A 22,256-nucleotide genomic window follows, 5' to 3' on the forward strand; every position below is an offset into this window, starting at 1 on the left:
CCATATTATATGTTCATGATTTTCTTCCCAAAGAGACTTAATAGCTAGATAAATAACACTTTATTCAGATTATCATTTCTTGCATTCATTCAATAATAAAAAAATATTTTCTGAGTACCTACTATGCGGCAGTTACAATGATAGTATGCATCTCTGTGTTTTCATTTCTCTTCCCATGACTTCTGAAATCCTTGGTGTTGGGGGAAATGACTTTGGAAACAGATAGAACTTGGTTTTTATTTCAACATCATCACTTAGTAGCTTTATAACTTTGAAGTAGCCCCTTAACTCCTGTCTCAGTTCCATCACCTAAAAAACAAAAATAATAATAGTATCACCACAGTGTTAGTGATAAGATGAAATAATATGTTAGAAAATTGCCTGATATGTAGGATGTAGGCAGTAAATGTTGATTTTCTTCCTTTTTTTCTCTGCTTGTAGAAAATTGGGAGACTTCACCCAGCCCCATCAGTTCCATTCAAAACTACCTGTTTCACATGTGCCAATTCTTATAGCTCTTAGAAATACAAATGACCTTATTCAAACATACAATCTTCATTCAGGAAGATATGGTCCACCTTAGAAGGTGAAAAACTGCTGTGCTGTCAAACAATACACTAATTGGAATCTTTGCAGAATTACCCACCTTAAAATGATGAGGTATACAGAATGGGTGGGAATGAAAGAAGGGTTTGAAAAGTGAATGAAAAGGAATAGCAGATGGTACTTGGGTGCTAATAGAATATAAAAGTCTGAGAGTAAAGGAAGGAAGAAAACAGAAAATGAGAGACTCAGCATATGAAACTAAAGAGCCCTGGGCATTTCGAGGACGCTTAGAATCTCCAGCATGGCTAATTTCCAGCTCCACTAATTATAGTCTGATGACCAATTCTGGAGACTATTTTACCAGGTTGAGGCATTTCCACTCTTGCTTTTGGAATGCCATTCGGGATTGTGGTATCTAAATGAATTCCTGCCACACATGCTTGGTTGAAAGATAATACAAAAACAAACAAAAAAAAATAGCTGAGCAAAGTGGAAGCTAAAGACCAAACCTGCAGATGTTTCAATGCTGCTTTTATTAATTCAAGCCAGTTCTTGCCAGTCAAGTACTAACTGGAGCACTGGCAGATGACCAAACAGCATTCATCTGTGAAGTGGCTGGCAGCCTGGGTGCCTACAGACAATGGGGCTTGCCCTATTATTCCTGCCATAAGGGAGGAATTGGAACATTGTAACTGGAATTTGTGCAGGTCAGGGACCCTACCCACTGATTTAAGACTCAACTCTCAGAGTGGAATGACTCTGATTCTGCTCTAATCCACCGGGAAAGTTTCATTTCAGGCACCAAGGAATCCTTGAAAATCTGCAAGATGTCAAATTCAATTCAAGTATAAACCTGGATTTCTGTATACTGAGGAATTCCAGGGATCTCCTTCTTTCTCACAAGATTACACTCTTCCCAAGTCTGGAATTGTACATATCTTAGAGTTCATTTTGTTTGATATTCATACAGCCACCTCTAGCTTTCTTATGGTACCTGTTGGCATGGCATATTTTTTCCCCATCATTTTCCTTTCAACTGATTTGTGCCTTTGAATCTAAAGTCTGTCTCTTCTGGAGGGCATATAAATGGACCTTATTCTTTTATCAGACTGACAATCTCTGCTTTTTGATGAAAGGTGAATCACCTTTAACATAATTATTGATATGATTGGAGTAACATTTGCTATGTTGCTGTGTGTGTTCTATATGCCTCATGTTTTGTTTGTTCCTGTTTCTTCTTCTCTGTCTTCGTTTGTAATGCTTGTAATGTAATCATGACAACTCTTGTTTCTGGCAAAAAGTCTTTCTTTTTCAGTGATTGCTAATAAAAGAACCCAGTTGATTTTGCATAATCAGTGGGGCCACACTTGCTATAATTCTTAGCGAGACTACCTTTCCCACCTTTCTGTATCCACTCCTTGCTGTCCAGCCCATCTCACCCCTGCTTGAAGAAGTAGGTAAAAAAAGTAATTATTTGACATCTGGACTATGGAGAATTCTAGTATGGCATATATATGTGTGTATAATTATTATTTACTTAGAATGTGAGGGGGATAATTTTTCTTCTTATTGTCAGCTCCAGAGTGAGAAAAAGAATTTGATGGCTGTCACCATTTTAATACTAAAGAAAAAATACAAATAGAATGCAACATTTTTAGAAGGTACAGGGTACCATGTTCTCTGTGATATCAAGTATATCAAAATAGAAATACGTAAAAAATAAGCATGTATGCCAGAAAAAGGATAAATTGATATTAGTAATTTCTGGTGTTACGACTGTTTTTAAATGATTTTTCTGTTTTTCAGATTTTCTACAATGTGTATATATTCCCTTTTACCCCAATTCTTTCCTGATTTAAAAATGGATAATCATCCTACAGCATGGGTTGAGGATGAAAACACTGACAAGATGAGCATGTGTGATTACTACTAAAACTTCTCATATTTTCTTCTAGCCCTTATATATTAAATAATTATATTTCTTTGAATTATAGATTAAATAAAGAAAATAACCTTTTTTCCCCACTTCTTAGTATATTTTTGTTTCTCACCAGGTGGTCCAATCTATTGTTATACAACAGATAATTTATTATTAAAACATCCCATTAGAGGAAGATATGTAGTAATACAGATTCTGTGGCTTTTGTGTCAAGTTTGCAAAAGACTAATCACAGTGCTATATTGTGTACAGGAAACACCACAGACACACTTAATTTGTTTTTTTTTTTTTTAGACCATCAAAGTGAAAATCTACTAGGAAGCTAAAAAAAAATTGGAACTTTGGAAGAAATACTAATCTTGGATAAAATTTATGTACTTAAAATCACAGCAATCGCATTCTTCTTTGAATCATTTAAAACAATTCATAGATAAGACAGGATGCTCCTTTACCTTGACGTAAGATACACAGCTGATGAACAAGATAAGAAAGAATTATACCAAAAATACCAAACCTCTGACCTCAAATCAGTGTACAGGATACACCATATACTGGATATTCAAAATACTCTTTTATTCTCTCAGCTATTTCTAACTCTATCAGTTAATGACTGTTACCTGATAACTGATTTTTAAAAATGTGTTTAGGTTAGGCATCTAATAAATTACTAAAGTCAACAAAGGTTGTGCTTCTTTGTTCTTGAAGGAGATGAAAACATTTTCTTCTAATGAGTTTGTCCAATAAAAGTCTTACAGAAATGCACATACATTTATTCATTTTAATAAGTTTATTCTGAGGTACATGAAAAAATACACAATGCAATACACCTTATGTCAGACCATGCTGAAAACTTTATTAGAGTGATATGATACATGTTTCAGGACAGTAGTTACTATACACAGTATTTTTCTTTTTAATCAAATGGATATGATTCTTCACACTGTCTGTTAACAATTTTACAGCCTCACAGTAGTAATACACAGTACACCATTCTCTTCACAGGCCAATGTTTCCTAATGAAGAAAGCAGAGAGACAGCTGTTGCATTCCGCCATAAGGCCAAGAGGTGTCAGAATTAAATGCCAAGTATCAGGATGTCCTGTGTGAAATGATTCCAGTATGAAGAAGATCTGATGTGTTGCTGCTTCAAATGATTGTTTTTACTTGAGACAATGTACACTAAACTTCAAGAAATTAGCCCAGCTAATAAGCAAGTAAAAATATATTTTTATTTAATCAACAATTTACTTGTGCAAAGTACATGTGTTGCTATGGCATGTGGGTATGACGTGGTCTAAGGAAGCTTGTGGTATTTTGAGGAGGGTGTATATATAAAAGATAAATAGCTTCATTTCCTCCCCTTCCCCCCGCCTATATATATATATATTTTTTTTTTCTTGTCTCTCAAGATGTAAGATGCCTCAGAGGCATGACAGGAAGCCTGCCACCTAGCACTGGACCTACCATGCTACCATCTCTCAGAAAGCCATGATCAGTTTCTGTGTGGGGCTTGCCTTCTGCTTGGCTACTCTGTGGAGGAACAATGATGTTTAGTTTTCCTCATTCAATCTGTCTCTTAAGAAATGGGGGTGGGAACTAGTAATGTCAATAGGGAATTATTCAAGAGGACACCTGGCTTTCATTCTGTGTTACTGGGAAGATGTCTCTTTAAAATTTTGTCCTCCGACTATATGCACAGATCAAACTGAAATAAAAAAATTAAGCATTGAGTCTCAGTCTTTTGCAGAAGAGCTTCTAAAATTCCACTTAGTCCTTTTTTTTCCCCATAAAGATGTGATTGAAATATGGTAAAATCAAATATCATCATAGGAGTGTCACTGGTCCCTAGTTTACTGCCATGGTTTCCGTGGTGTGTCAGATAATTAAAGGATTTCCAAGTCTCAACTCACCAGAAAAAACATGCAACCACGCAAGGTCCTGTGAGGGGCACGAGGCTTATAATGGCCTTGCCAAGGAAGTTCCAAAGCAAAACAAAACGTCCTCAGTGTGCTTGAGAATAGAAGAGACCAACTGGAAGGCAGAAGGCAGAGATCTTGCAAATGGGCTCTGGCTCCTGCTGCCCGGTCCTCACAGCATGGAAATTCTCCAGCCAGTGACAGGAGGCAAATGCAAGGAAGTCTTAGGTAAAGTTCTGCACTCATTAGTTATGGGGGAAATGTTTTGATATATTTAAAAAGGCAAAAAAAAAAAAAGCCAACCTCAAACAGAGTACATTTGAAGCGATAACTCACCCTTGCATATTTTTCAGTATGGTAAATTTTCAGCAAGAAATGCTTCTGTGTATATCTGATATGGGGTGGGGCCAGGCTGATCTGGGGTGCAGAGATTCAGGGGTTAAGCTCAGGTCTTTTATAGAGGCAGAACTATCCATCCCCATCAGTTCAGACCTGGACCTCCTGGTGCCGGATGTCGCAGGGGACAATGGGCCTGGGGCTTAGGAGCCGACACATACTCCTTCAGGTTTCCTCAAGGTAGATGGTAAAAGACTGTTACTTGGAATTTTTAAATTCAAGGTTTAATTTTATTATGAGGATCAAAGATACTGACTTGTTCATCAGATTACAATGCTAGATGTTAGCCCTATTTTTATTGCTTTACATAAGATGTTGCATAATAGTGCTCCCATTTGGGAAACAGCAGAATTGAGCCCTTTGTGATGTACTGCAGAGTTAACATCTAGGGCTGGTTTCAGAAGTTCTGCATAGGAGAGGTTTAGGGACAGCAGTTTGATATGAAAAGGGTTTTTGGGTGGACTCATCTTGAAGCTGTGTTTTCACTAAAAACTGCTGTTTACAGTTAAATTACATTAAAAAATAGCATCAGTCTGAAGATTTTAGAGCCCTCTTTTAATTTTTTGGATTATTATGTCCATGGGTGAGGATGAAGATTGTGGGGTGCTGATGGCTACATCCTACCAGCCCTTCCCACAACCCTTGGCATAGTTGTTGACAGAATCCCACAATGCTTGGTAAATCTGTGAAAGATATTCTTTCTCTGAAGTACAAGGCATTTTGTCCCTATTACATTATGCTTATATCATGTCATGCCTTTAGAGTGTCAGCAAAGAACCAAGGCCTGAAATCCTGCATAAACGATCAGGTCACTGAAGCTGGTATTCACAGCAAACAGAGAGCACATGTAAACAGATTTTGCTCCAACAGTCTTCTTGAAAATCTCCCCTGGTGGTGGTGGTGGTGGGGGAGGGGGGATGACTAATGCAGAGGACTTGAGAAGCGTTGAAAATAAATGAAGGATGTAGAGGATATCATTTTGTAAAAAAGGATTTGCCAGAAGCCTCTTTATTTGAACAATAACGTGACCGCACCAAGCCCATGAATCATGCTCTGAGCCTGGGTCTTCCCTAGTTTTCTCAGTGTTGTGCCAAGCAAGACAGCTCATTTGCACGGAGCAGATTACCACGTTTGACAAAGACATTATCCTCTACGAAAGCACACTGCTGGGAGCTGGAGGGGCGGCTGTTTGCCCTACAAGCTGTGGCGCTCTCAGGGGACACCTGGGGAAAATGCGGGCGCAACTTCTCATGGCCGCTACGACCCAGCTTTGGTCAAAGACGGTGCAACTACCTTCCGCTTTTGGTGCACATATTTGTTTTCTAATTGAGTCTAGATATTGGTTTTGTGAAAGGAAAAGACAATATATATATATTTATAGGCATTTGCATGTGTAGGTACATTTATTATGGTTGAGTAAGCATCAAATTTTGCAAAAATATCTCCGCCTACAAGCCTCATTTTAAGCATCCTGATGACATGGAATTGTCAGAGATGAAATTGTGCATGACTCTAAGGCTCAGAGAAAATGACTGAATTTCAAATTGGATCATAGAAATTACAAATATTTGCAAAGGATGGACTTTCACAATATTGTTTCAGGGCTCTGGATTCCTAGAGAAAGTAAAACAGCTTCTTTGTGGCTGTGAAGGTCTGATTTTCATTGTGTCACCCTTTATATTTTCTTGCTTTCAACACCTTGCTTCTCCTGAAAGTTTATATCATTTTATTAATATTAAAGGAAGGTTGTAATTCTAGAAATTGAAATTGAAGAATGAGGGATAACGTTGTCTGCTAGGCTTGAGATAAGCATTTAAAGCATAATTTGAAATATGATTATATTTTGTGCATTTGTGTTTGTATATATCTAACATGTTATATCTCTGTATCTATTTATCTATCTATCATCTACCTATTGTCTACTATTGTCACTATTATTGGTGTGCTGAAGCCAGCTCATACTGGTTCATGAGAGTTGACAGATCAATTTTCAGGAGTTTTGCAAGCTGGTTAGGGTTATATTCGTAGCTTGAAAATGGCCATGGCAAGACTATTTAAATCATGGAAATTGGCAAATGATACAAATTGGGGACTTTTTTTTTCCTTCTGGAGAGCCAGTTGTTGAATAATTTACCAATATACCATTCTAAGTTTGGTCTGGAAAGGGACTTCATGCATATTTTAGTTCACAATGGAAGAAATAATCAATTTTGTAAGATACCAATGTTAAAAAAAAGTTTTTGGCATAAACTCATAGTCTTAAATAGCACTCACTTTTCTTATTAAGTGCTTTAGAATAAAATGATAAAGTTTAGTATATTCCTTAATCATTGACTATGTTTTAGAACATTTGTACTGTTGACTTATTATTTTAATCAAAACCTCCACATGTGTACATCTTTTAGATAGTTGCAGAACTGTGTACTAAAGTTAAAAATTAAAGAAAATGAATGAATGAATTAATGAAAATGGATGAATCAAACTTTTCTCTTTGGTGTAGTTTTTGTGTTTATTTTTTGTCATTTTTATCAAACCCTGTCATTTGGTATTATTGAGGTATTTTGTATTTGATTTGTGTTTTTCCATTCGTGTGTGTGTGTACATGTGTGTTTACATACACATACAGGTGCTCACACATATAAACACATAAAGCTCAACAAAAAGGGATATCTGGTTCATTAAACATTCGTATTTGAAAACTGGGAACAACTTATGTTAAAAACTGTGCCAGGCTTATAAGTAGCTATTTGATCTATCCCAATGCTCTTCCTGTCTTTTCTAACAAGTTCAAAATGCCATTGCTTCCACCTTTCCCCTCTGGGTTAACATTCTACTTGGTTGAAATGTGCACATTCCTGTTCCAGTGAATGCTTTGCCTAGAAATCAGAAGCCAAGTGTGAATTTAAGTTTACTTGTTTGATTTACTTCTAAGAATGTGCTGAGATTGCAGCCGAGCTGCCGAGCAGGCTGTGCAATGTGGTGACTCTGAATAAGAGGAACCTGAGTTCTGTTGGGCAAAAAAAGAACAGGTGGGAAGAATGATTTCTGAACCTGGAGATAGGTAGTGGGAATGAAAGAAATTCCTGAAGTGACATTTCTGAACGATGACCAGCAGGAGGACATCAAATCTCTGGAAAGATTAAGGATTTCTTCTAGTATTGATGACCTCGGCACTCCGCAGGTGTGTGACTTTGATGGTTGGGATCTTAGAGGAAGATGCGGAGAGCCACGAGGGAAGATGACTCTGAGTCTTCGGAGAATTCCTTGGAAATTAGTTTTAAAAATTAAACCTATGGCATTTAATTTCTCCCTTGATTTGATGCCTTCTGAGAAAAGTAGAGTCCAGGGCTTTCTAGATAAGGTGCTGGACAGGTGCTGGTCTTGTGATGGTCATCCAGGTGGAGAGATGGAGTTGTTGCAGAAGTATCAGCAAATTTTACAGCAGTAGTTCACACATGCGGCTATGATACATTCATCCATTGTTATTTTCCTAAGAAACGGAGCAACCTACGAGCTTATGCTACAGTAGAGTTCAACGCACCATAATGATTACTTCAGGAGCAAAGAAGCTCATACAGAGGTGTGATATCTTTCTGTTGGTGCAAGGTTTCAAACCTAAGATTCTTTAAAATACATTTCTGGAGTCCTATTTAAATATTGATATGAAACACTAAAAAAGCAGTGGCTTCTTGGTAAAATGCAATACTGAAATGGAATACTGCCTTTCATAAAAATAAGAAATGTGTTTGGAAAATTAAATACCTTTTAAAAAATTAAACATAAACATACTCTCACAGCTTGAGGGTTAAAATGAACCATGTGCCAAGGAGTTGAGAAAACTCCTACTTTGGGTTACATCCTGGGACCCCCTAACATTCAAAAGCCACCCAGCAAAGATGACTTCGGCACCCCGCGACATCTGTCTATGCTGTCACGTTCCATTCAGAAGCCATCTGAGCATATCCCACACATAACATGGCTTTTCATGACAAATCACTGGTATGCCCCACAAAACTGCTGTGAAGTGTTGTTTTCAGCATAAAAGTTTTGAGTTTTAGGGCTGTCAAAATTAAGCATGTTTTGTGAAAGCTTAAATTAATCCATTCAGTGAGCGGCCTTTAAATAAGTCTATCTTCATTTTCCATCAGCTCAATTGTTTCCAAACACTTTGGGAAAAAAAAAAACCAAAAAACTTTCCAAGTACAGAACCCAACAAAAAGACGCTGAATGTACTCTCTGTGACTTAATTCTATTTTCAGTCCATATTTTATATATACTCTATCCAGGAAAATTTTCTCATTTGAATAGGGAGAAATGCTCTTTTTCAGTTAACTCCTTTTTTGTCATTTACAAATGTTGACTATCATGCTGAATGTGGATCTCCATCAGGAATCAATGGAAAAAGCTTAATTTATCAATGATCATAAAAATCTTTTTATGCATTCTTTAAATACTCTGGATGCTGATTTAATATATAAACATATTTGTACAAGTTATTCTTCATCTTCAAAACACTTTGTAATTTTACTTAACACAAATGAGTAATTATTAAAAATATTATGAGTAATATTAAAAATTTTTTTCATCATTTTACAAAATATATCTTTATGGTATTATTTTTGGATCTTCCTTGATCTGTCATTTTCCAAGTGATTAATCCCTGATGGATTACATAAAGTTATGTGACTATGTCTTTAATTGTATTAATAAATTTCTTGTCACATATTTGAGGCAAACCTGAGGATAGATCATTGAATAATTGTTATTTTTTTCCTCCTGTAAAATATGTCATTTCTCCATTTTCTTCTTTAGTGGTCTTTTGAAGAATCCAATCTGTTGAGAAAATACCAAACATAACACAATTAATTATTTGAATTTAGGTAATAAATACTAATTTCCTTGGATAAAATTTAATACTATGTTAGTGATTCCAGGCATAGAAATAATTAATATAATTGAGAAGTTTTTTTTCATTGTCCTATTAAGTAACATTGTCAAGAAATGACATTTATCAAATTGCTATTTCATTTTAAACTTTTTTGTTGGTTAAATATATCATGTCTTCTACTAAAACTCCTAGTAAAAATATATCATGTCTCCTAGTAAAAAAAAGTTAGTGGTGAACTAATTTAAAAAGGTTCTGGGAAAATATTTGGGAAGACATACAAACTACAGTTAGCTGTCACTTAATGGCACTTTGCCATCATCTGTTTTCTCAGGTATGTTGCAGAGAAATCCCATCAAATAACTTGATGGTCACAAATTGAGGTCATTAGAGCTGGTGGGGAATCTGGCACATGCACCATGGCTGAGGGGTAGGGTAGATTCGAGTTGTCTGGATTAACCTTAAATGTGTTAGAACATCTCACTTTATAGGCTTGACAGGAAGTGCCTCTTGAAAACATGCTGTATCATCTGGATATGAAAAGGAACTCACTGAATGTAGCAGAAATTTCACATAGGGGTGAATGTGGGTGACTTTTCATTATACTTTGTAATATGTGTCATTATAAAAATTATAAGTGCTTTATTTATTCCTATTGTACATTACAATAAAAGTAAGTATAGGGGCTGGAAGGGACCTTTGTAATAATCTCATCTAAAATGTGGGTATTATTAAATAAAAGGAAATTAAGGGTCCTAGAGAAGTGGTTTTTTTTTTAAGTCTGTGCATTTTTTTTTTAATTTGAGAGTGGATTATAATAGTTCAAGCAGACAATGAGTTAATTCTTTGAAAGTATGGTACCTCCATATCATTTTAATAATGAAGTTATGGTGAATTATGCAAGGGAATGGTATATTTTTTAAAAAATCATTATTGAATAATTGAGGGCTTATATGCAGTTTTAAGTTAAAGAAGGTAACTTCTTTATGTCTTCCACCATGACAGGGCTTTATGTCTTCCATTATGTCAGAATCTAGTTGGTGGTAGATGAGAGAAAGGTGACAACAGAAAAGTAAACATGAAAAAACATAAAAAAACCCAATAAATTTGTCCTGCTTCGAATGGCAGTTCTATATGTCTCAGGGTTTTTTCTTTGAGCCAACAATAAAAATTATGGATTTACAAACTATCAGGCCCCTTAACTTGTGCCTGCAGGTCTTGAGTTGAAAATAAATCAAACAAGGCTTTCACAGGAACAGGTGGTGAATATACGACTTTTCTCTCTCCTGTCCTGCCCTGCTCTCTCTCTTGTCCTTTCCCTCTCAAGTCTTTTTGCATCTTTTCAACCTTCCTTTGCTTTCACATACGAAATGCTCTGTTTTATTTTATTTTTAAGGTTAATTTATTTATTTAAGAGTGAGAGAGAGAAAGAAAGAAAGAAGGAGAGCTAGTGGGGGTGGGGGAGAGAGGCAGAGGGAGGGGGAGAGAGAGACTCCCAAGCGGACTCCCTGGTGAGCATGGAGCCCCATGCACAGCTCCATCTCACAACCCTGAGATCATGACCTCAGCTGAAATCAGGAGTTGGTCGCTCAACCAACTGAGCCACTCAAGCACCCCTAAGTGCTCTATTTTAAAACTTAATTGTGCTATCTGAGATTTTCCACTCAACTAATTCTATTAACATGGGTTTTTAGTGGAAGTTGGGTCATAAGAGTGGAGACTAGGTGAATACAGTACATAGCTTCAGACTGGCTGGGGCCAATACCAGCTAAAATTAAGAACAAGTTAAGTTTGTTTTCAGTGCCCAGACTTACAACTTTCACTCTTCTTCTTTGCCTTTCCATATTTACTTATTAGTAAGTGCTAGATCTTATTTATGCTTTTCCCTAGTTCAAAACCCTATGGCCAAGGGTCAGATTCAACAGTACCTGGTAGAAATTACATGCTTACTGACTAAAATACGGAATAAATGTTGAATGAATACATTTAACTAGTATTTAAAAGGCTAAACAATGGTGGTGCTATTCCCCATCCACATCTGCCAAGGATATGCATATTGGATGAGGAATAAAGCTTTAGGATTAGTAAATAAATCATCAGTGATGGAACTTCAGGCATCAGTATGAAATCAAGTTAAGAGAGAAAGACGCTCTGCTTTCTTAGGGCTTCTCTGTGGGCTGAGTCTCATTTCATTTTATTGGTTATATTGGCCTGACTGGGCTTCTCCCTCAACGTGTGGTCCTATATTCCAGAACATGTTTCTCAATTTATTTAAACCTGTGCCCCCTAAAAGCCTTCTCTCTTCAATATTAAGTATATTAAGCTACTATTGGGATTTTGAAAAACTTCAATTTCTACCATCTGTACTGCAAGGATAAATTATATAAAGACAATGCTCTTTGAAAAAGATTCACAACTCCAGGAAGAATCTTTGGCCTGTTCCCTGTATGGAGCCTGGGAGTTCCAATGAATTTCCAGAGTGGTCAGATTTGGAAGAAAGGAAGAAGGGGTAGTCCTGAGGCTTCTGCTCCAGGTCTAATTACTGTGAAAAGATCCCTGGGGATGAGAGTAGCTCTTCTGAGCCTACTGCAGACCAAATACATGCTTCAGGGAAGTTCCACATGGCTTTAAAGCGGGAAGAGGGGCAATTAATCTTTTTGGTATAATGGAGCTGCCGAAAGTCTGAAATCTAACCAGGGACTCTCATTCCAAAACAAAATATTTTCATACAGTTCAGAGAGTTCCTGACTGTCTTGAAAAAACCCCAAGTCCTGGAGCTCCAGAATAAGGAGCCCTGCCCTGTAGCCTCTAGCAGTGGGAGATACTGGAAAAGGATGGGCTTTGCTGATAGATCATTGCTTGCATCCAGTCCTTTACTAGCTGGTAATCTTGGGAGAGTTACTTAAATTCTCTTTGCTTTAATGTCATCAAATATAGCATGTAGTTAAAATACTTAGTTGAAAAGGTTGTAAGCACAACAGAGTGAATAAAAGCAAGAAAGAACACAAAGCAAGGGGTTAACAGTGTTGGCAAGGAAGTAAAATGGTCTGGATTTAGGTCCTTACTCTGAATCTGATAAACCATGTGGCCTTGGGGAATATATTTAACTCTTGTACATCTCAGCGTCTCATTAACAAAATGAGGTTCATAGCCGTGTCTTTCTCAGAGGGTTGATGTTAACATTAAAGTGGAAAAGTTTAAAACAGTCCCTGGCATGTAGAAAGCACTCAGCATGTCCTAATTTTCTTCCCTTCTACCGTGGAGTCGACAGTCTGATCTCCACTGAAGTGGCTGAACTAACTGCACCTACTGGCCAGAACAGCCCAAAGGTTGCTAAATGACCTTCCTTCCTGGGCCTAAAGAGATCCAAGAAGTCAGTAGCACATATCAACAAAACATTTACTGGATGGAAGAATGTGTTTATTTTTACTTTTATGCTTCTTCAGACTGGTGACCANTGACGGTCTGATCTCTGGATCTCCCACTGAAGTGGCTGAACTAACTGCACCTACTGGTCAGAACAGCCCAAAGGTTGCTAAATGACCTTCCTTCCTGGGCCTAAAGAGATCCAAGAAGTCAGTAGCACGTATCAACAAAACATTTACTGGATGGAAGAATGTGTTTATTTTTACTTTTATGCTTCTTCAGACTGGTGACCAGAAAAAACCCCAGATGAATAAAACTTGTTTTAAGCAGAGATACGCCACCAGAGAAAACCTATCCAAATATCAGCTCTGGCTTTCCTTTTCCCTTGTCAGCTGTGTCCTAAAACTACACGGGCAAGTTCAGTGCTCAGAACAGAAGAGCACACGGAAAGAAATCAACAGTAAAACGCTCTCTGGAATACAGGTGCAGAGAAGTGAAGAAACCACATTCCTTGTTTCAAGCACAACCTCGACACCACTAAGCCAGGTCTCGGGTACCACAGTGTGGCAAAGCCAGGTATTACAGACAGAGCACCAATAACCCTGCAGAGCAGGGGGAGGAACTCGGGTCTGAGAAAGCGAGGAATTCTGTCTCAAGGACTTTGCTGGAGAAAAGCTGTGGTTTCTATTCACTGAACTAAATGCTACTAGCCTACATCTTTAACATGGCTTTGTGTATCATCTTCTCTAAGTGTAATCCCCCACCCAAAGAGGAAGTTAGGCATTGTGAGTCAAAAAGGGTAGAAACAGTTGGCAATTCGGTGGGCCAGAAATTTATTACTTAAACTATTTGATTGAAAGAGAATTCTGCTGCTCAAGTATTAAGAAAAATGAATATGTAACCACAACCTGTATTTTTAACAGAGTTTAGCTATTTGGTAAAACAATTTGGTAAAATATAGGGTGGTATTATGTTAGAATAAATACAAATTTGATGTTTCATTGGAAAAACATTAAATTCAACTTTTTGATGGCATTTTATTCTCTATTAAATTTAGTGTAATTGCTATCATCTCAGTTCTGCTTAATTTGAAAATGATATAGCTAAGAGTTTGAAAAATCTCACACACCTCAGTATAGCAAAATATCTATGTAAATATACGGATTTACCCAATAGAAATAGTTTTACAAGAGGATTTGAAATAGGAGTCAGTGAAACAGTAAGATTTCTCTTTCATCAACTAACTAACAAATTTCTCCTCTCTCACTCACTCACTCAGGCACATAGCTATTGCATAAAACATGGCATATTTCTTTATATATTAAAGAAATCTTAGTTTTTTTTTTTAAAGATTTTATTTATTTATTCGACAGAGATAGAGACAGCCAGCGAGAGAGGGAACACAGGCAGGGGAAGTGGGAGAGGAAGAAGCAGGCTCATAGCAGAGGAGCCTGATGTGGGGCTCGATCCCACAACGCTGGGATCATGCCCTGAGCCGAAGGCAGACGCTTAACCACTGTGCCACCCAGGCGCCCCAAGAAATCTTAGTTTTTAAGATAACACAGAGATAACATATTTGGATAGGGCTCACCTTAACCATTCTACTGTTTATATATTCTTAAACTGACATAGGAATTCATTTTGTTCTTTTTTTAGTAAAAGAGTTTTCATTCTTCTTTACTTATAAAAGTAATGCATACTTAGTTTACAGTTCTCAATGTTATAGACATATAAAGGTCTTTTATAATCCCAGCCTCCAGAGAGATCCATTAAGATTTTTGGATTTGTTTATTTATTTATTTATTTTACAAAACTGGGATCGAGTTGTGCACAATGTTTGGGATATACATTTTTGTTTTTTCTTTTGTCTTGGTCATCATCTCAATATTTTTAATGGCTGTATAATACCATATTACACAGCATGGATAAATAATAATTTATTTCACCAATTTGCTGTCGATAGTTGAAATAGAAAGTCAAGGGAACTTTGGTGCTTACCTTCCACAGTGCTAATATGAGCAACATTAATAGCAATAATCCAGCAAAAGCACTCAACAGGATGACCCATAATGGCACTCTGCCCGGCAGTCCATCTTTGGATATTTGAATAGCAAACTGAAATTTATTAAACAAGACTATTAGCATTGATAAACACCTGTTATAACTTCTGGTACATTGAGTTCTTGCAGGCTATAATTTTTCACCAAACAATGTACTTAATCTGATTATTACATACAGAGAAAACGTTGAGTTTACCTTTAAAAATGCCCTTCATCTATTCAAAATCTCTAAGCATGTCAAATTTATTATTACCAAAAATATTTATAATCTTATGCTTTAGAAATATATACGTAAAGAGTAAACTGTCTATGAATCAGAATGCTTGGGAGCAGAGGTGAATTTAACTCAGAACCAAAAGTATTATATATTTTAAAGATTTATTGATTGACATTAGTGCATTATCATCATGGTAAAAGCTTAGGCTGGAGCATTAGCACAGGTTGTTGACATAAAAAACCTGAGTAGGTCTTCTTCTAATGCTAATTTTTATGTGCTTTATTTTTTTGCCTACAAATTAGATATAATTTTCATATAGTAAAATACACAAATCTAAAGTGTAGAGATAACATGAATTTTTGCACATATATTCACCCTCGTGTATTTTTATGAGACCACACTGTCTCTGCCAGTCGACTTATCTTCAGTCTGTACATTAGGTCTTAACTGAAGGAAAACTTTGAGGTGAACAGCTGTTAGCGTTTCAGCTACTCCATGTGCCACCCACACTGCGGTAAGACTTGTCTGCCCTGGGTCTCACCCCTAGTTTCTGAGAAAAAAAAAACTAACTCAGGGTACATCTCAATGATGAATAACAGCTCAAGTTTTTATGCCTGTTGACACAGGGAACTTCTCAATTCCTAAAGCTAGGGGGAAGACTGGAGGTAAAAAAAAGAGAACAGGGGAGATATTTACATATATTGGATACGGATACAAACTCCTCAGATGGTTCCGTGTGGGTCACCACTGGTGTCTGGGAATGCAGAGCCGGCACGAGTGTACACGTGCACAGAATAAGATCTTTTAAGATGATTTTAAATACATCTAAAACAATTCTCTGAACTGACAGATACAGAAGCTGAAATATGGGTGGGATCAGTGACTTCTCTAAGCTCACACAATTACAAAATGATCACTTTTAGTAATTTTAACAATGTAGGTGTAATTTTCCTTTAGGATAAGGTGTTGAATAATAGTTGCATAGGGAATTTTAAACTAACATTTAGGAGAAATAAAGCAAATTGTAAAATTTCAACAAAGCATACCTAGGAATCGAATGTACTCTTTTCCTATTATATAATATATACTCATTTTTTGGGGGGTGCTTACTGGTAAAATTTTGGCTTCTTTGCATGTGGAACAGCTTTGCCTTTATCATTGTTCTTTATAATGTAAGTAAACATTATATGCATATATTCTTTAAAGGTGAATACTTACCAGGGGTCATTGATACTGGAATTATTTGAAATAAGTATTAATTTGAAATAAGAAATTTTTAAACAACATCTGAATGTTAGGTAGCTTCCAAATAAAATTATATGACTCATACTATCCACATGGGATATTTAAACTCTCCCATGATAAGAGGAGAAATGCTTACATATCCACATCTGAATACATCCTCTGGCCTTATTTTATAATAAAACAATAAAATGTTTATATATAATAATATATATAAATATATTAATATATATTTATAAATATAAATAAATATATGTAAAATAATATATATAATAATATATATAAAAATGTTTATATATAATAGAACAATAAAATGTTTTATTTTAAAATAAAACATTTTATTTTTACCAAGGACTGAAGTTTGAATTTGTCTGAGGGAATAATATTTCATTTTTGCTTCAGATTTCCCAATGACTAAATGAAGAAAACCTTTCAAAACCTAACATTTATTTCTGTACAGTGTACAGTCACTTTCTGTAAAGTGTTTTTCAAGTCTGCTCTCCGGATATTAACTGCATTTTATAATGTCAGTTTTCAAGGAGGAAAATTACAAATGCATCATTCATTATCAAGGTGAAAGTAAAAACATCAATTTATTGTGATAGTTACAAGCAGTAAAGTCAAACATGGCATGTTAATTGTAAATAGCATGGCATTTCCCAGTTTCTTACAAAGAAGACTGAAATCACACTTGAAGCTAATTAAGTATAATTTGAAGCAAAAAGTGTCTGTTACTTAGTGACTAGCTAGTTACTGCTTTAGGTTCTATAAGCAATTATAAAACATTATGTCACAAAATTCAGAGTGAAATGTGTAATGTTTCAAAACTTAGAGTTGCACTTACCTCTCTTTTTTGATTGCCAGTACTTAAAATCAGTGATGTGTTTTCACTCTGAAGGTCTGCCCTTACAGTAAGATTTAAGCTGGAAAAACGTGCCTGAAAAGCAAACAGGATTTATTTGCAATATATTATGCTAATCACAGTGAGAGCTAGTCATGTTTGAGTAGTGCAATTTTTAAAATTGAGATATTCCTGAGAGATTTAAAAACACTGGTTTTGTTAACATCCAAATAGAACTGGTGGCTTCCAATGATGACCCAACCCTCTTCTCTCCACTCAAGTTGTCACCTCGGTCCTTGTTACAGAATGGAACAATTTCCTAAATCATTTTCTTCAGATTTATCCTTAGCAAAAACAAACCTCAAATCCTGCCCCCTTTTCATGTAGCTAGGTACGAAATAGCTACACTCTGGTAATGAAGTTTATATAGGAGCTTGTGTGGGATTAAACACGAAATTGCCAATATCCAACAGTTTGTGACTTATAAAAATTGCAACTTAATATGATCGAACCTAAGAACTGGAAATTTCATATAATTAGCCAAACACTTCTAAGAGAGAAAGAAACCATACAAAATACAATGGATTAAGTTTTAAAGTTAGCTTGTTGTCAGATAGATTTGACTATTAGGAGCTAAAAAATGTCCTCCTATTTATATATGGTATATATAAATGTGTGTATAGATATATAGTATATATAAATTGTGTTTATATACAGTATATATAAATGTGTGTGCATGCGTGTGTGTATATATATAAAGTCTGATCTAATACAAAGAGTCCGTAATACGTGTTGGCTCTATTTGTTGTTAATGGTATCAAGGAGTCAAGCACTGTCTCTCTATAATTCTTTGTCCCTTAACTGAGTTCTACAGTATTAAGATAAATGCAAACTTTGATACTGTATAGGTGTTTATTTCTAGAGGTACAAAAAAAAAAGAATAAGAGAGACTGAAAAAAATTATTTATCTGGAAGGGGACCTTGGGGATAACTTAGTTAATAATAAACAAGGAAAATGAGACCCAAATAGTTGGTTAAGTAGAGCTGGGGCTTGGACCACATTTTTTTACACTTCCAGTTCTTTCTACAGAAGCACTCTGCTTTGCATATACTAAGTAATGAACAAACATTTGTTAACATAATTCAATAATTGCAGAGAACAATGCAATCACTTACTTTGATAAAAGTCGGTTTCCATAAGATAAGTGAAACATTCACTTGGCTTATGTCAGAAGGAATCAAATTACACGTAATGGTAGCAAATTTACACATACTGCAGTCCTGTTTAAATGTTCAGAGGTATATATTAGTATCTTTGTCATTTGGCAAAAAGATGCCATATTAAAATATTCTATAAGAGAGCTATTTTTAGGTTGATATTGAATTTATTCACTTAAAAAACATGAGATAAAACTAGCACTTGTCTTGGTTATCTGAATTTACCGGAATTGTGCCTTGTTTGAGATCTTCAGGTTTGGATATAATCGTTTTCTTCCCAGAGTTGACACCAAGAGGGTCCTGAAGGCTACTGGGTCTGCAGTTTGCATTCTAAGAAGTGAAAATATTTCTTTTATCAGACAATGCCAGATGTCAGAGGGAAAAACGACGTGGTATGATAACATGAAGAATCTGAATGACAGCCATTGTCACAGATGAAAGATTCATCTTCGGGAGTGTGGAATATGGAAGAAGCTATTCTGTGGCAGCCATATACACCCACTCCCAGATAATAATTACTGTTAGCATGCTACTTTTGAATTGTAATAGATATCAGGGAGGTCGTTAGAGAAAAGGCAGGATGCTAGCAGAACTTACTATCGCGTAAGTAGCATACTCATTAATTTATTGTTTTCATCAAATATTAGTTGTAAATTCCCATAATACAGAGAGAGAAAAGAAATTAAAACTATGCTGGAAAAAAAAGGGTCAGCCANACTGGAAAAAAAAGGGTCAGCCATCATAATTGGCTCATACGATGGTTTGTGAAACAAAAAAAGAGAGGGACTTTCATCTGTATTTGTGCATTCATCCAATAANGCTGGAAAAAAAAGGGTCAGCCATCGTATGATGGCTCATACGATGGTTTGTGAAACAAAAAAAGAGAGGGACTTTCATCTGTATTTGTGCATTCATCCAATAATATTTTAGGAGTCTCTAAACACCAAGGGCAAGCTACTTGGTCTATGAGGGAGGAAGATGTAAGTAAGCAGCCCTATAAATGTTAAGATGCCATGTTTAAATGACAGTTCATTCCTGAATTGTTTTTCTAGACTTACTCTAATAAACCTTTCATTCATCAAGACTCTCTACATCCTTGATAAAAGGTAATAAGGATAAAGTTCATAAGTAACAGGAAAAATACAATTTTAGTCTTTCTACACCCTCACAAACCTGCTTTTTTGGATTAGAGAGAAATGGTAGAGGTTTAATTTTTCCTTGCATTTAGGAAAACATTTAAATATTATAATCCAACTACCACTGTTTCTACTTCTTGATTTCTGAGAATATTTTTACCTAAAAAAATCTCTGAAGAGAAGATAGATTGTCAAATGCTGGTAATATACATGAATTACTTCAATATTTATTGTGATTTTCTATGTCTTAGAGACTGAACCATAACAATTTACCACATTGACTCATTCAAAGCTATAGGTCCAAAAAAAAAAAAGAAAAAAAGCAATAGGTCCAAAGTGAGTGCGATATTGCTATTGTTTGGGGTTAGTGAGTCAAAAGTACTGTACCGTTTTATGTGCAGCTGTGTAAGTGCTTAGGAACAATTAAAAAGTCTCCTTATAGAGCTGTTTGATCACCTCAAACAATTAAAGCTGTAACAAACATTTCAAGGCGCAAGCCAACAAGCAATTATCTAAAATCTACTCTAGTAGATTGAATAGTATTCCAAAAAGACATGCTCAAGTCCTAGCACCTGGAACCTGTGAATGTGACCTTAGTTGGAAAAAGGGTCATTTTGGGGCGCCTTGGTGGCTTAGTTGGTTAAGTTTCTGCTTTCAGCTCAGGTCATGATCTCCAGATCCTGTAACATAGTCCCGAGTCCGGAGTAGGGCTCCCTGCTCTGCGGGGAGTCTGCTTTTCCCTCTGCCCCTCCCCTTGGCTCCTGTGTTCTCTCTCTCTCTCTCCCTCTCAGATAAATAAATAAAATCTTAAAAAAAAAAAAAAAAGGAAACAGGGTCATTGCAGATGTAATTAAGGATCTCCAGATGAGGTCCTTCTGGATTTAGGATGGGCTCTAAATTCACTGATGAGTGTGCTGTAAGAAACAGAAAAGGCAAAGACACAGAAACACAAAGAAGACAGGCATGTGAAGACAGAGGCAGGCTGCAGTTACGCTGCCTCAAGCTAAGGCATGCCACCTGTTGACAGCAGCCTCAAGAAGTTAGGAGAGAGGCATGGCACAGATTCTCTCTGTGAGCCTCCAGTGGGAGCGAACAGTGTTGACACCTTGATTGTAGACTCTGGCCTCCAGGACTGTGAAAAAATACATTTCTGTTGTTTCTAGCCACCCAGTTGGGGTAAACTTGTTACCACAGTAGTTGTAGGAAACTAATACATCTACTAAGTAGCTAGTGGAAGTTATTGCTATTATTTAAAATTTTCTAAATGCTTCTCCAGGTCACTTTGGTAAAGCTCTTTATGGCAAGTGTCCTGCAGAACAAAAGGCTTTAAATACAAATTGAAAAAGATAACAATTATGATGTAATTCCAAGGCAAACATGACTTACATTAGAAGATGACCATCCAGTTGGGTATAGCACGGGATAACCATCTGATGTCAAGTTGGGAAATGAAACTGACAGTTTAAGTTCCGGCATTGGAAAATGTCCGCTCTTTCTAATCTATAGGGAAAAAAAAAAAAGTAACCCTCTCTTCCTCTTCCAACAGCATCCTTCCTGTATTAGGTAGGAGATCTGTTCTTAATTGATGAATTAAGTTGTATAATATTTTGAATCTGAAAGTGAATGCAAACAGTTTATGGCACTGGATAGAGAACTGGCATAATTAAACAAGCAAAAAATAGGGATGTTGAATAGTGGTCGTATGTATCAGTTACAATGTATACTGTTCCTTCATCCTCCCACTCCCAAAATAGGACTGGGATTAAGGAAAATCAGAATGAAATTTCTTTATGCTCATCATGGTTTTGGACATACTAGTCTTTTTGGAGGTGGGAAGGAGGGAGAACATTTGCTTGATCCACTCAGAACAGGTGAGCATATTTTGTTTGCCTCAACCAGCTTGCCATAACTCCCTAAGCCCAGAAATCATTTCTCAGCCAGCCACACGGGATCTGCCACCACCGCACAGGCAAACCAGATACCCATTTGCTTCCCTTCACTATCCTATCTCCAGCTAGGGCACTGTGTCAATAATGATTGATAATCTAGTTGGACGAGAGTCACATTGATTCCCCTCCCAATGCCCATCTGTTTTTATCCACTAAACCACGATTCCCACTTAATGTTACATCATGCCACCAAGGGTGAGTATAGCTCACAGGGAAGGAAAGCCAGGCAGGAAGAAATTCAGCAGGAAGCTGAATTTACCATTCAAAAGTCCTCATAGGTAGAAGAGGTGCAACTGAATTGGAGCAACCAGGTGCTATGGCCCTCCCTTCCTCCACTCAAGCACAATTTCCAGGACCTACGCCTTCTTCACACCCTCCCTAGTCTGAATTCTTAGGGGAGTAGGGAGCTCCTTAATCTACAGATGCCAGAAAATCCAACTGATCTATCTAACTGAGCCTTCTGGACTGGGAGTTACACAGATCTTAAGCAATTCCCTGTGGTTGCCAGAAACTAAATGCATCCCTTAATTTTGGAATTTTAGGAAT

General features: G+C 36.4%; 1 protein-coding gene across 1 annotated transcript in view; it reads right to left on the reverse strand.

Moving 5' to 3' along the window:
- Window positions 1–3,870: 3,870 nt before the first annotated feature.
- ITGA1 (integrin subunit alpha 1) overlaps window positions 3,871–22,256 on the reverse strand; it is a 166,319-nt gene continuing 147,933 nt past the window's right edge. Inside the window, exons 24-29 of the mRNA XM_002921554.4 lie at window positions 21,148–21,261; window positions 18,851–18,955; window positions 18,584–18,688; window positions 17,411–17,503; window positions 15,046–15,162; window positions 3,871–9,629 (exon numbers count right to left, since the gene is read on the reverse strand). Coding sequence (XP_002921600.2) covers window positions 9,585–9,629; window positions 15,046–15,162; window positions 17,411–17,503; window positions 18,584–18,688; window positions 18,851–18,955; window positions 21,148–21,261 — 579 coding nt within the window. The 3' untranslated portion in view covers window positions 3,871–9,584. The remainder of the gene's footprint in view (window positions 9,630–15,045; window positions 15,163–17,410; window positions 17,504–18,583; window positions 18,689–18,850; window positions 18,956–21,147; window positions 21,262–22,256) is intronic.

Source organism: Ailuropoda melanoleuca, chromosome 3 (genome assembly GCF_002007445.2).
Source record: "Ailuropoda melanoleuca isolate Jingjing chromosome 3, ASM200744v2, whole genome shotgun sequence".
In the NCBI taxonomy this organism is placed as follows: Eukaryota; Metazoa; Chordata; class Mammalia; order Carnivora; family Ursidae; genus Ailuropoda; species Ailuropoda melanoleuca.